Below are 15697 nucleotides of genomic sequence, written 5' to 3'. Positions count from 1 at the left end.
GCGAAGCCGCCTTGCTATGAGTCGAATATGAATCATGCTGAGAATAGATCTGGTGTATGATGTCCTTGAATAATTTATTTCAGGCAGCCCCTAGTGTTCAGAAACAGGAAACTTAAAGAACAACATGTCTAGGCACTAGTTTTGTGTGGCCAGGCTCGGTGAGCCAATGTCAAAAGAGCCAGAGAAAAGTAAAAAGGAGAACTCAAAGCAAGTGATTTCTACCCCCACCCCCCAAATTTAAAAAATGAAAACTTTTCCTTTTTTGGTTTGTTTAGCAACTGGCAAACTTATAAACAACAGGAAAATTATTACTTTTATCTAGCTAAACCAAGTTGTTTTATAGGATCTATCTACCCAATGAAAGTGGGGCAATCCCAGGACCTGTCACAATGATAGATCAATACAGACAACATGAATTGGACTGAATCAAAACAAAGACCAAGTGAATTATAATCAGTGCATCCAAGTACTGGGCTCTGGAACTTGAGGAAATGAAGCCTAGAATCATTTTTAAAGCGAATGAATTTCCTTTAGTCAAAGGGATAGCAAGCAAAGAAGGGAGAAAGAGCAATGTAATCTGTGTTTCTCAATAATGACTCAATTTTAACAAAAATAAACAATAAACATCTGTACCTCTTCAGAATATTGCACTGATCATTGTTGTTAGGATCCCTGCTACAGGTGTTCTCTGGCATTTTTTTAAAAAGTTAAATTTTTTTCTGTATTGATAGGCACAGTCTGATTACTAACTTCTAAATCCTAAACAAGAAATATAAATCTGGGCAGAGGGAAACACAGCCATTTCTCAGGGAGTGAGTTAGATAAAGTCACACAGCATAGCCTGACCTGCTGTAACTCCTGAGCTCTGGTTTCCAACTTGGTCTTGGCTAGTAGTTAATGGATTTCTGACTCGACTAAAGCAATCGTTCTCTAGCCCTTGGCTTCCAGACACTCAGTATATTTGGGGCCCTGACATCTGTCTTAGCTTCACCATTGGTGAGTTGGTTTTTGTTGGCTTTTACTGCTCTTCCAGATGATCTAAGGTAATGCATGAAGGTATTCATGTGTGTTGTTGGAAGCCTGGGGAGAGCGTGAAGTTGGGAGAAGTGACTGGGACAGGACTGGCTAGGGAAACAGCCAATTCAAGGGAAAACTTTTGCTTTTTTCAAAATAATTTTGAAAGTTCATATAGACAGAGCCCTAAAATTTCCTCATGGGGCCGGGTTTGATGTATGCTTTCTATGATGCCTTAAAAACGTATGGCCAAGAATTCTCCAGATACAAATTATTTATCTATGGATAGAGGGAAAAAGTATACTACCTGACAAGACAACTTCAATAAGATCGCCTTCCTGGATATCGCTAGCCGTTTTCACCAGCTGAAGGATGTTTTCAGAGGTAGGGTCGTGGCGGAAAAGCAGGATCTTATCGTACATTCCATAGAAACCACATTCAGGGAACTGTAAATACAAATACCACAACAGGGTAAATGTCAAAATCTTCCTAAATTTAATCAAAACCAAATAAACAAATGTCAGGGCACCAACACAAGCTAATTAGGAAAGTTCAAAATATCTAGAACATCAAAAAATAAAAATGAATGGCCAAATTGATATTGACATGACTCCAAAGCAGGAGGAAAGAAATCACATATCATAAAGGCAATAATGACAAAATGATCTTCTAATTAGAGAGCAAGAAAACAACAGAATCTGAGATAAGATTCAAAGAAAGTCCTGGCAGTAATGAGGCAGTTAAGAAATACAACAGGTGGTAAGAACTGTGCATTTTCACATGATTTATAGCAATTCAATTACATTAAAATGGGAGTTTGTTACAATTCCATTACAAATACTGTTGCAATTTATTTGCAAAAAAAAAAAAAAAAAAACGGTCAGTCCATTTTGGCATATTCAAAAATAAGAGATGACTCAATAAATCTAAACATGTTCTGTGTGTGGGCAGAGGTGTTATCTAGATTCTTTGATTCAGGAAAGCACCAGAGGAGACAACCCAACTCTCCCTTTTGTTGCTGCCCATACATTGCATTTAGTTTTCATGCAATCTAGGTTAAATAGACAAGTACAATAGCTAGAAGTCAATTCATTTTAAGTATACATAGTTTATATTCTCCTCACAGGGATAAATCCAAGAGTTTATTACTCAAGACTATCTCCCAATAGCAGGCATATAATGAAAGCTAAATGAATGATATTTTCTAATGAGAAACCTAAAAAATTCTGATATTAACAATAACTATTAGAATATCAACAATTAATATTATTCCTTTCATTTCCTCTCTTCCTTCTAATGCAAGAAAGTACTCTAAATTCAAACCATAGTCCTGGTTGTTGAATTCCATCTTAAAAGTAGAATTATTTGATCAAAGGGTAGGAACATCCTTAAGAGTCTTAAAGCCAACTTCAAACTTATCACAAACCACAATCTCAGGAACAGTGTAAGCAAAGATCCGTCTGTATTAGCATTGAATATTTTTATTAAAACAAACAATCTAGGCTAATAGGTAGGTGAAAAGGGCTCTTTTCTTGTATATGATATTTTCACATAATTAGCAGTTGTTATTTCTTTTATAAATTGATATTTGCCATGTGTGGAAAAAGGTCATAAGTCAAGGAGCGAAAATTGTCTTGTTCCTGAAACTTATAATATTTCTGACACGTATGTCAATAAAGGTTGACTTTTAAGGAGCTACTGTCATGAAGAAATGTCCAGAATATGAGATCATACAATATATGATGCATTCTTCCTTATTTTTCTTATTAATAAAACTAGGGGCTACAATCATGTAAGACATTTTGTGTGAATTAAAAATAAGTATATACAGAACATCCTCTTGCTCTTAAGAGTCTGTTGACAACCAGGCTTAAAACTACTTCTGCATATCACTTAGTAAAGTTGGCTTCTGTAAAATAAAATGTAACAGCTGAAATGATGTCACTGTTCCACTGCGCTAATTAAAACAAAAATAATAGTTCCTTTTTTTTGGTAATTTCTCCAATAATATTATTAGAGTGCAAGGAAAGGGAGAAACTAAAATACCATTTTCTAAACTACAGCAACAAATAGTTCATGTACTATTTTAAAAATCAACCTCATCTGATGTGTAATTTACAATAAATAAAATGGATATAAGTCTATGAGTTTTGACTCTTGCCCCGGCACACATGAAACCAAAATCACAACCAAGCCATGAAACATTTTCATCAACCCCCCAAGTTTTATTGTACCCCCTGCAGTTGATGCTACCCACAATCTTGACTCAACATAGTTTTATTTTGTCCGCAAAGATTAGTTAGCCAGCTATAGAATTTCATACAAATGAAATCATACAACATGCACTATGTACTCTTTTTTTTGGCTGGCTTCTTTTGCTCATTATGTTTTTGAGACTCATTTACACATAAGGTATTTGAGATTCACCTGTTTTTATTATGTTATTACCATTTCATTATGTGGATCTAGGATAACTGCTTATCTGTGCACCCACAGATGGACATTCGTATTTTTCCCCCAATTTGTGGCTATTACAAATAATAAATCTATGAACATTTATGTATGAGTGTTTCGATGGGTATATGGTTTTCATTTCTTATGAGTAAACATCTAGGAAAAGAATTTCTGGGGCATATAAATATATGTTTGAGTATATAACTATCTTAACGTCAATAACACATTATACTTATTACTGGAGCTTTATACTAAGCCTGAATTCAGTTAGTGTAAGCTCTCCATCTTCTTCCTTTTCAAGATTGCTTTGGATATTATAGGTCTTCTGAATTTCCATACACATTTTAGAATCACTTTGTCAATTTCTACAAAATAAATCTGCTGTGATTTTTCAATGATACTACATTGAAACATAGATCAACTTGGGTAGATCTATATTTTAACAATGTGGAGACTTCTATTTTGTTATGAACAAGATGGCACATCGCCCTATTTGTTAGGTTCCTTTAAATTGCTCTCAAAAATGTTTTGTAGTTTTCAGTGTACATGTCTTAGATATATTTGCTAGATCTATCTCTAAGTTTTTATATTTTTATGCTATTATAAATGGCTGATTAAAGTACAATAAACATACAGTAAAATTTGCCCTTTTTAGTGTGCAGTTCTGAAAGTTTTGAAAGATGTATACCATAACCACATGCCGTATATGTATGTACGGCATATATATGTATGTATATGTATATATGTATGTATACATATATACATATGTATACATATGTATATATGTATGTACAACACAGCCAAGATACAGAACAGCTCCAGTCCCTACAGTTTGGTCTTTTCAAGAATGTGGTATAAATGGTATCATACAGTACATACATAATTTTGAATCTGACTTTACTTAGTGCAGTGAAGCTGATATTTGTCCATGCTGTTGCATACATCATTAATCTACTCCTTTTCACTGCTGAGGATTGTTCCATTGTGTGTATGGATGGACCACAGTGTATCTATTCCTCAGTCAGTGGAGGGGCATTTAAGTTAGTTCCAGTTTTTGACTATTACAAATAAAGGTGCTATAAACGTTCGCTTAGAGGTTTTTGCCTGAACATAGTAAGTTTTTATTTTTCTGGGGCATATGGAAGTATCTGGATAACCTCATAAGGAACTGCCAAACCGTTTTCAAAGTGGCCATACAATTTTGCATTCTCACCAGCAACGCATGAGAGTTCCTGTTGCTCTGCATCTCTGACAGCGCTTGGCAATGTTGAGTTGTTAAATTTTAGACATTGTAATAGGTGTATAATGGTATCTCATAGTCTTAATTTACTTTTCCCTAGTGACTAATGATATTGAGTATCATTTCTTGTACTTATTTAACACATACACACACACAGACCCACCTGCTCAATTCATTTGCCCATTTTAAAAGTTGAGTTATTTTCTTATTGTGGAGTTCTGATAGCTCTTTATATATTCTAGAAGCGGTTCACCAGATACGTGTTTCACAGATATTTTCTTCCAGTCTGTGGCTTGTCTTTTCATCCCCTTAACATTATTTTCTTAAGTTTTTAATTTCTATGAAACCCAATTTATCAAAATTTCTTCATGGGTCATGGTTTTGGTTTAATATTTAATAAATATTTGTATAACCTAAGGTAACAGGTTTTTTCTTATGTTTTATTCCACAAATTTTATTGTTTGGGGTTTTACATTTGGGTCTATGATCCACTCTGAGGTAATTTTTTAATAAAGTAAGAAATATGGATTGAGGTTCATTTTTTGCATATTCTGGAAGATCTGTATAAAATTGGTATAAATTCTTCCTTAAATGTTTGGTAGAATTCTCTAGCAAAGCCATCTGAGCCTAGAATTATCTTTTTTTTGGAAGGATTAAAATTATATATTCAATTTTCTTAATAGATATATCACTACTTAGATTTCAATTTCCTCTAAGTGAGCTTTGGCATTTTGAATCTTTCAAGGAACCAATTCATTTCATCCAAGTTGCTGAATTTACAGGCAAAAAGTTTTTTCATATTATTCCTTTGTCACCCTTTAATGTCTGTAGTGATGTCTATTATTTTCTTATATTTGTAATTTGTGTCCTCTCTCTTTTTTGCTTGATTGGTCTGGCCATTGGTCTATATATCTGTTTTTATGTCATACTGTTTGATTACTATAATATATTTTGAAATCAGGAACTGTCATGCCTCCAGCTTTATTTTTCTTGCTCATAATTGCTTGGGCTATTTGGGGGTCTTTTGTGATTCCATATGAATTTTAGGATTGTTTTTTCTACTTCTGTAAAAAATGCCTTGGGATTTTGATAGGGATTGCATTGAATCTGTAGGTTGCTTGGGGTAGTATGGACATTTTAACAATATTAATGCTCCCAATACATGATCATGTGATGTTTTCTATTTATTTGCCTTTGCTTAAATTTCTTTCAGAGATCTTTTAGTGTACAAGTCTTTCATCTCATATTTTCATGTAACCATGAAAGTTCTTTTCTGCTAAGTCCATCACCTCTATCATTTCTGAACTGTTTCTATTAGCTCTTTTAATCCTGGTTTTGGGTCACATTTTCCTGCCTTTTTATACCTGTGTTTTTTAAATTAGATGCCAGATTTTATGAATTAATGTGAGCAGTTGTACGTTGTTGTCTTCCTTTAAAGAACACTGATATTTGTTTTGGCAAAACATTAAGGTACTTGCAGACTGGCTTTATCTTTTCAAGGCTTACTTTTAAGCTTTGTTATGGCAGCTCTAGAATAATAGTTGTTCTAGGGACAATTTAATCCCACTACTAATGCATGACTCTTTATCTCTCTAGAACACTTCAAATGTTCAGTGAAATCTCTTCTATTTGTCTGGTAGGAACTCAACCATCTCTCAGCCCTATATGGGCTCTGAAAAGTTTTCATTTCAGAGCTTCCCAACAGTTGCTCTTTATTCTGCCTTATAGATTTTTACCCTATGGACTTGTATTCAGTCTAATATTCAAGTGGACCCTTAACCAGATTTCTGGAGCTCTTCCTTTGTATAGGTCCTACCTTTCCAGTATTCTTCCCCTAAAAATTCTGTTGACTTGGGCACCTTGAGCTCTATTACCTGTCTCCTCTATGCAGCCACAGAACTAGGCTCTTCTTGGGTTCTCTCTCCCTGCACTAAACCTCAGATGACTGTAATACCTACCTTGTTTGTTTCCTTTTCTCAGGGGTCACCCTGCATTGCCTGTTGGCCAGTGTCTATAACAGGTATTTTATGTATTTTGTATTATTTTCTATTTGTTTGGGGCAGGTGAGCATGTCCCATACCAGATATTCCTTGTGAATGAAAGCCAAAGTCTCATGTGCTTTTTAAATATAGAATACCGATCTTTTCTACCCAAACTTTTGACTACTTAATTCTATGCAAATAGCATTTGCAAGAAAAGTAAATTAAAGAAAAATAAAACATCCATAGTTAGTAAGAGTACATTTTTAATATTACATTGAAATAAATGCAAAGTATGTTTAATGAAATAAGAATTAAAAATTAATAATTATCATATAACTCTCAAAACATAGTTTGACCTATCCTGAGTTAAACTTTAACTGTTAAAGGATTGTCCCTGATTGGAATACAAATGTTCTTCAAAATATAATACACTAATTAATGCACAGTTCCTCTTACCATATTCTTTCAAAAACCATGGGTAGCTGATTCTGACTCAAGAGAGAAGAGAAGATTCAAGAGATTCAGTACTTGAGCTGGAGTGAATAGAAAATAACAGCTGGAAAGGAAGAGATGAAACAGCAATTGTTTCCCCAAAGAAGAGCTAAACTTTACTGCATCGTCTAACAAATACCTTGTCAATGAGCCTGTGTGGTGGAAGAACAGGTGGGAATACCGAAGAGGGGCTTAGGAGACAAGGATTCTGCTGGCTCATCACAATGTCAGCGCAACCTGGCCTTTATGCACATGTCCCTTGGACATCTGTATATACCATTCCCTTGTGGTCCTGTATTGCTGACATGTGGACATCACACTCTGTGTCGTGCTTCTTTGTAAGACCATGGGTATAGTATAATCAAAGATTTGGTATTCAAGTAAGGCTTGAGTGCCTCACATCCCAATTATGTTTCTTTCTAAGGGTGACTCAGAAAACATTTGGAAAAATCAGAATAAGTAGAATAATACCAATATATGCCACACATTAAAGCTATTATTTTAAAAGGCTAAATTGAAAAAATGAAGTTAGTGTTATAAATGTTCTTGAAGGTTGTTTGTCCAATATATAAATGACTGAGGTGTGGATAGCCACTCTCCCACATTCCTTCCTACTGGGTCACAGACATGGCTTTTCTCTCTTCATTAACAAGACATTCAGAAACAGGTTGTAGAGCCTTGTGAAGCAGGGCACAGGGGTGAACATGGAGATATAGCCTCTCGGGACAGCTGTCATGGCAGAAGTTAAGGGTTCGATTTTTTTTAAGATTGTACCTTTTTTTTATTGACCAGAATAAAATATATGCATTCCCTGTTAAGAGAAAATCTTTTCTTTTATGTAATGTAACATTCTGCTTGAATGGAAACTATGTACAATAAGACTTTCAAAAATTATATTTAAAAATGATGCCTGGAAGGTGAAAAGTGTAAAGGAACAGTGCCTGACAACTGAGAAGAGAACATATTAGGGAAAACACTCATGGAACAACATTCCCTAATTTGGTCATAATCATCTGTTTTTATGTGAAGGTGTGTGAGCTTTGAAATCTGAAAACCCTCATTAAACTAAACAGGCTTTCAGAAAGGCTCGGAGGCTTGTACACTCAGCTGGAGCTTATTACAAGATCAGTTCTGTGTTTCTCAGAGGCTTTGTGGTTGTGAGCCCAAACATCTGAGATAAGTGACTTCAAGCTCTCTCCAAGTTCGACTCTAACAAACCTGGCCACTGTGAAAATACGGCCAACAATCCTGGCACTGGTCCTTAGCTCTTTAATTCTACCCTATGCTGGAAATCTCTGTACTGCTGTGTGTATCATTTGGCATTTTTTGACCACAGAGCACAATTTACTGTTACATTTCACTATAAATTCTTGGCTGGCCAGACAATGTGCTCCAGAGTAGAATAAATATATGTTTCAATGAGTAGCTGAAATGTGACCTGGCCAAAGAGAACTCTAGGGAACAAAGGGTGCTCTTCCACAGTTGAGGCCAATCGCAAAGGGCGAGGAACAAGCAATATCAGAAATAAATTAAGCCATGACTCAGTCAAGCAGAAAAAGAAAGAGAGAAATGGCCTGATTAGGAAATGAAAATACACTGCAGTTTACTTTTGCTAAAAGGTGATGAAAGTCCTGAAATTAAGTTTTTCTGCTCAATAAGAGAACACATCAGGCAGGTGAATACAGCACTCTTCTCATCAAAGATGATTCCCAAGTCATTTTCCAAGGACTCTCCTGTTTACAACAAGTAGTGCCATGACTGGTCACCCGTAATGAGCAAAGAAATTAAAAAGGTGCTACCGCTTCCTAGCTTGACCAAAATCCTCCCTTTGTTGCTGGAGTACAGGACAACAAAGGACACCTTGTAAGCAACTATTTTAACGAGAATTCCTAAACCACTGGGTGAAAATGTCTCTGGATTCCCCTTGGAGGAGTTGCACCTGAGTGATGCGGCCATTGAGCTGTAAAAAGCAGGAAAGGGCAGGCACTTAAAGATGGTTCTGAAAGCAGTAGATCCTTAAGATCAGTTGGATCCTTCCAAGGGGTCTCATGGGCAAGAACTAAGACACGAGTCATAAACTTGTATTATTAACTTTGCCTAGGAAATTAAACCTATCCCCTTTTTTAAAAAAGCATCTAATAATAGATTGAAAATTTAAGTGTATAAAAATTTAAGTAAATGAAAAAACAACACAGTGAATAAACATTGGGTGAGTGTCATGTACATAGCACTACAGCTATAATGACAAAAAAAAATCATGAGATTGTTCAAGCCCACTAAAAGCATGAACACTAAATTTTCACTTAGAAACACAAGTTATAATGTGTCAACGAAAGCATAAAAGAAAAAGTGAATAATCTGTATTATTTGCAGGCATAGTTCTGAAATGTGTTCAAATTTGGGCACAGGATCTTTTATTTGGTGATTTCATATCCTCAAAAGGAGGCACTTGAAAAGAATTCCACACTATGACCACATAGCTATGTGACTAGTGTCTGAATGTAATCTTAGGAAACAGAAACCAGAAAAAAATTTTTAGACCTTTCTTTTTTCTTCCCCTCCCTCCCTCCTCCACCCAATGCCACCCAAGCTAGGCAGAAAATGAATAGCGCTGAATCAAAATAACTAAGAACTACTATTAAAGGTAGCACTTTACTATCTTTCCTAGTGGCAATCTATTTTCCTAGAGATCCCTGGTTGAATCATTCATCTCTCAGTCTGAAAGATGTGGTTCATATAAATAAATCTGCAATACCTACTTTCATGAAATAGTTTTTAAAAGCCTATGAAAAATTTCAGTTTCTGAAATAAAGACTAAATGATTAACTACAGTGTTGACTTTATGAAGATTCATTATACATTTCCCAGCCATGAAAAACGGCACTGTTGTCCACTGCAGAGCATCATTCTCCATTTGACTTTGCTATTTTCTGGGCCATGGGCGTACTGTCCAAATGCAGATCACCCTGGCAAACAATCACAATCCCTGCCTTGCTTCCTCTGTCGTTTCTTCTCTCACATGAACACCTGCAATCATATGACTCTCCATTCCACAAACCCAATGCTGCCTTTGAAAAGGTATGCCTAACACCAGGGGTCTATCAACTTCAGAAATCTTCAAGGTCCGAACCTAGAAACAAGTCACTCTAGTTAGTCCTCCTTTCTCCACTCCACCGCCAAAAACTTCCTTTTCTCATTCAAGACAGAACCTTAGTTTATTCCACTCTTGCCTTCCTACAGGCAAATCTAGAATCTGAAACACGGATTTTGTTCTGCTTAGACCTCCTTTTTTTAGCCCTTCTCCTTTCCGTTAAATTCAAAATTCCCTTGTTTAAACAATCATTTTCATTCACAATTTTAAATTTGGACCTTAGCCTTGCCCTCTATATGTTTTACAGCAAAAAAGTAAAAGGAATAAGATATCTGAGAAAAGAAAGAATATACTTTATCAAAAAGAGGTCTGCTTGAAATCTTCTGGAATTAAAGTTTAGATTAAAGGTGAAATGGTAGATTTTGATTATGAGATCTGAAAGTCAGATATACTACAAGACACAGAACATGCATAAAACCTGAACTTGCAATACCGTTGGAGAATAAAGCTAGACTATAAATTCTTCTTCCTTGGGCATATATTGACGTTCTGTATCAGATATTGCTAAAGAAGTCTGTCTAATAAATTATATGCTTATCTTTAAGGCAGCAGATGTGACTAAGTGTGATGCTTAATTGTTGGCAGAGACTTTTATTCTATTTCAATTTGAATAATATGTCACCTATTAAAAAGACAAAAGCAATAAGAAATGACTTAATACATCATTAACTCTAATGCTGCAACGTCTGCGTATAGACTTCCTAGAAGTATTTTAAATCATTATTTTGTTGTATATAATTTTTAAGTTTTAGAATAAAGGTTCACATCAAGCAATTATAGGTGGTAATAATTAACGAGAGCCTCACCATTGTTGTGTAAAAACATATTATCCTGCATTATAGCTTGACAGATTACTAGTCAGTGATAGCTATTAGAAGTCTTAGTAGGCACTGTGAAATTATTCACACAACAGTAATTAGGTGTGTGGATGTGCAGCTTGAAAATGGAAAAAAATGTACTTCACACTCTTTGTCTCACTCTGAATAAAACTGTCATCATAGCTTACTGTAGATTTTTTACATTGCATAATAAGGTTACATGTTTGCTCATTAATGAACTAACGATAATTGATGCATGTACTGGATTAAATGAAGACTGTGACAGCAACTAAAAAGGTTTTACCAAAAATTAAGAATCATTAACTTTGGAAAAGAAAAACTGCTGCATTATGTATCTTGTCATTTAGAGATAAGAAGACTGATGCCCAGAACATATTACCAAGGTGGCAATGCTAGGTAATGCCAGAACAAGGTGAGTGGCCTAGTCTCTTAAAACATACTCCTTGATCTTTCCTCTCAGTTCTGCTTCTCTTAGAAAGAAAATGCAGGAAGAGTAGCCAAATGTCCAGCAAACAGTGACTCAGAACTGCAAATTCTGAGCACTTTTCTTGGCCAGAAAGTACAGACCCAGGCCTCCAGATTTTGGATTCTGAACAAACCAAGGTAAAATGGCTTAATGAGCTTTGTAGCAGCTATTCCCTGGCAATCTCCAGTTCTTACTAGACAGACAAGTCATTAAAAGGGTAGTGACAGTGAGGTAGCTCATTGAAGGCTGGCTGACAGCAGAATGGCAGCTTACAGCAGCAGAAAAACTGGCTGAGGTCATTAAGACAAGGGGCTGTTAGCCTTATGCATCCCACCCTCAAAGGAGTATTGCATTACATGGAACTGCAACTAATATTTACAGAATTATTGACCTTTTAGATAAAAAGAAACATATACATAGTATTGAATAATACATTTGAAAAGATTTCCATTAAATTATCTAAAATAAAATGTACTCTTATTTGTTAAGTTTGTACATCTGAATAACACCTTCATTGATGATGATAGAGAAAGGCTAACTCTATTAGGGTACACAATTTGGGTTTGTATTTCAGATGCAGGAAGTATAATTTTCCATTATATTAAAACTAAATTTTAACATTAAACATACATAGGCCAATGACTAGGAAATGCTGATTTAATAGCACACATTTGCAACAAAGTATATATGTAATCCTTAAAGATGGTACTAACTTCAAATAATTATGGGACTCCATAAACAGTTTACCAATTTATGAAAGTCAGTTTAAAAAAAATCAATCTTCAGCAAAATAACTAAATAAATAAGTAAACCATCTCCTTTTTAACTGTTTACTGTCATGTTATAAAATGTTTAATTTTACTGAATTAATTTTATTCTAGGTAATTTTCATTAAAAAGAATAATGGGATAGATCTAAGTACGTGTAAAAATCATGGATTAGAACAACACTGGAGATAGATGTGGAAGAGAGGAGAACTTCCTGGATCATAAATACAGAACCTCAGGTCATAAATACAGAAATAGACATTTCCTAAGAGTTTGGAGGTAAAATACTTTTCTTACCAAAGCTATCTGAATGATATGCCTTAGAGGAAAAAGGAATGAGTATAGACACTGGCTTTCCAAATGAAATTGAAAAGCTGATGTCATGAATCCAACACTCATGACGAGAGCTTGCCTGGATCACCACAGCACACAGAATACACAGAACACCTCTCACAAGAGGTAGGTACAGATACTGGGCACACCACAAGGGCTCATGGTTCTTCATTCACTCAGGAATGAAGCAGACACTTAGGCACTGTGTCCCTAGCTAGAGATATGATGATAAGTCAAACCACAGATGGTCCCCATTGTCATGAGATAAGTCAGGGGAGGCTGTATAAGCAGGAGACCACAAGTAGGGGAGACAGACATGAGGCAATATAGCACTAATGAGAGTGTAACGGCACAGTGAGATCAATGTTATAAAGAAATGGAGCGCCATTCTAAGATAGCATATAATCAAGGACTATGACAAAGGACTAGACAGGGAATTAGGAAAGACTCCCCTGAAGAGATAACACTTTAGCTCAAATCCAATGCTCAAACTCAGTAACTTCAGATGGAGGGTGGCAGGAGGCTGGAGTTCCCAGCAGAGCAAGCATCTGTGCAGAAATCTTACATGTTCTTTATTATCCTTAAAAATAATGGCTCTAAGTCTCCTTTGATTAAGGGTAGAAAAAAGTATTGCTGCCATCACCCCTTCAGATCCCATAGTCATACGCACTGGGTCCAAAGCCTGCGGCAGGAGCTGCTTTGTAGCTCTGATACCACATGAAACCCAACAAAACACTCATTCATTTAAGAATCCCCTGGACTTAGACCTAGACCTGAGTTCAATGACTAAATTAATATCTCTCAAAGCGTATGTATTTACTCCATGAGAAGCTCTATGAAGCTCTACGACAATAAGGTTTGAAATAAATTTGGAAAATGTGCCATACGCTATGCCCTTCTTGAAAACCCACCATGCACATTATCATAATTAATGTTTACAAAGAAACTTGTGTCCAAATCATATTTCTATATTTGACACCTATATGTGTATATATGTGATATACATCATCCATGTATATGAATACATATATATATTCAATACATACACACATATACTTGTTTAGTTGTTTATTGACTGATTGCCTCCCAGGACCACTGTAGCGACTAAATGAACATATGGAAAGTATTTCTAATAGGGCCAGACCCACGGTAAACGCTTGGTAAGTGTCTGTTGTCGTTATTATAGATAATAATTACAACATTTAGTTATAAGTAAGTTAGCTATAATAAAAGCAAGATTTTCCAGCCACTCTGTTCTTCATCAAAAACTCCAGAGGAGGGACAACTCAGCTGCGTACGTCAGGCATGCTCAGTGTTCTGCTATTTCTCCTTGGCTCCTTGTAGCTCCAATACAGCTCATGTAATTTCTAATTGACTCTAGCCACATCCTGGAACTCAAAAGGCTAGGTAGGCTAAGACCTTCTTCACTCCCAGTTTTGTGAACTTTCTGATACATATATTCATTATATGTAAGATATGTTTCTTCAAAACTAACCTATTTTTGGTGAAAATAAATTAACTGATTTTTAAACAGCTCCCTTCCTTGTATTTATTTATACTGTAATGTTACTGCGTTAATTCCAAGTACTGTACTAGAACCAAGCAAGGGCCATAGATTTGGATGTTGGCATCCATACTGTGGAATTCCATTGTTCTGATTGTGCTGTTACTGATCCTTTGGTTCCATGGATAAAAATCTCATTTCCTTAAAACCAAATCCCCAAGTAGCTGGTGTATTTTTTTTTTTTCTTCTTTGTACTGATAAGCAGGCAGTGCATCTGATTTATAGGATCGAAATTAAAACATTCTCTCATTTACTTTGATGTTCCCCAAGATAGGAAAGAATTTTTTCTCCCCTTGTAAAATGCTATACAGCTTCTGGAAAGAATGCTATAGCTTTTGGAAGAGTCAGGAGTGGCCAAAGATAATAAAACCACCTGCCACCCCACCAGAAGTAACATTTAATAAATGAGCCTTTCAATTCATTTCTAAGTGGCCAGATGTCCTCAGCTGAGTTCTTTGTCAAGAAAAGGTTTTGACCCCAGCTACAAAGACCTGTCTAAGCTTATATTAAAAAGATACCTGCAAAGGCTCTTACAAATATCTGTGATGTGTTGGACCTTGATTCAAGTTATTGGCTCACAGAGAAATGTATTATATTTCCAGCAAAACTGACCAACCTTCTGATACTGTCGCTCATAAAGGCAGATATAGATAACTTGCAAAGATTAAATCTGAAAACTGGTGAGAGAGAGCAAGTACACTGGATCCCAAGTGAGGTGGAAGTAAAGGATGAAACATTGAGGGGAAAAAAACAACAACTATAGTTGTTTGTGTTCTTTGATTTAGAGTAGATAGTACAGATGAATATAAAGGTGAAACCCTATACTATGACTTAACATTAAGTAGGTTAGTTTCTTTCATTTTTCATACATATCAAAGGTCACCTATAAATACATATGGATGCTAATATAAAATAACTTGTATTTTCAAGAAGAAAAACAATGATAGCTAGCCTGCCAATAGTTATACTAATACCTTGTGACATAAGTTATTCCAGTACAAGTTTATATTTTTATTTTATTGGGTGCCTGGAGACACAGTTGTAAACAATAGACAAATAGTCCCCACCTTCATGAAAATCTAAGATATCCTCTCTATTTTCTCTGCCTAAAATTCATGACTTTATCTTCGTTACCACAGACAATCCCCCAAAAGCTAACTTCTTGCCATTCTTCATCCTGTTCCCTTGGTATTTTATGATCTAATTTGCTTATACTAATCACAGCACAGTAAAGATGGTAGTCAGTGTGGAACATGTTTTAAGTGAGACATTTTGAGATAAGTTTCTATTTGCCTTTAAAAGAGGGCAGAGTAAAATCCTCTTGAAAGGAATCTAGTTTACAGTGTGAAATCTGAGAAATCTGGGTGATCTGAATAGCCCAGCAACTGCAAGTTA

At 35.5% G+C, this 15697-nt stretch overlaps 1 protein-coding gene across 3 annotated transcripts in view; it reads right to left on the bottom strand.

Annotated features, from left to right (window-relative positions):
* Positions 1-15697, bottom strand: part of PRKD1 (protein kinase D1) — a 334418-nt gene that overhangs the window by 160679 nt on the left and 158042 nt on the right. For 2 of the 3 annotated variants that reach the window (XM_060144227.1, XM_060144221.1), the window contains exon 2: positions 1322-1460. In XM_060144227.1, coding sequence (XP_060000210.1) covers positions 1322-1460 — 139 coding nt within the window. Of the gene's footprint in view, positions 1-1321; positions 1461-15697 lie in introns of those variants that run through there. The other variant, XM_060144228.1, reaches the window with a different exon arrangement.

This window comes from Lagenorhynchus albirostris, chromosome 1 (genome assembly GCF_949774975.1).
Source record: "Lagenorhynchus albirostris chromosome 1, mLagAlb1.1, whole genome shotgun sequence".
Taxonomy (NCBI): domain Eukaryota; kingdom Metazoa; phylum Chordata; class Mammalia; order Artiodactyla; family Delphinidae; genus Lagenorhynchus; species Lagenorhynchus albirostris.
Note: the sequence above shows the minus strand (reverse complement) of the source record. Positions and strands in the feature narration are given on the sequence as shown.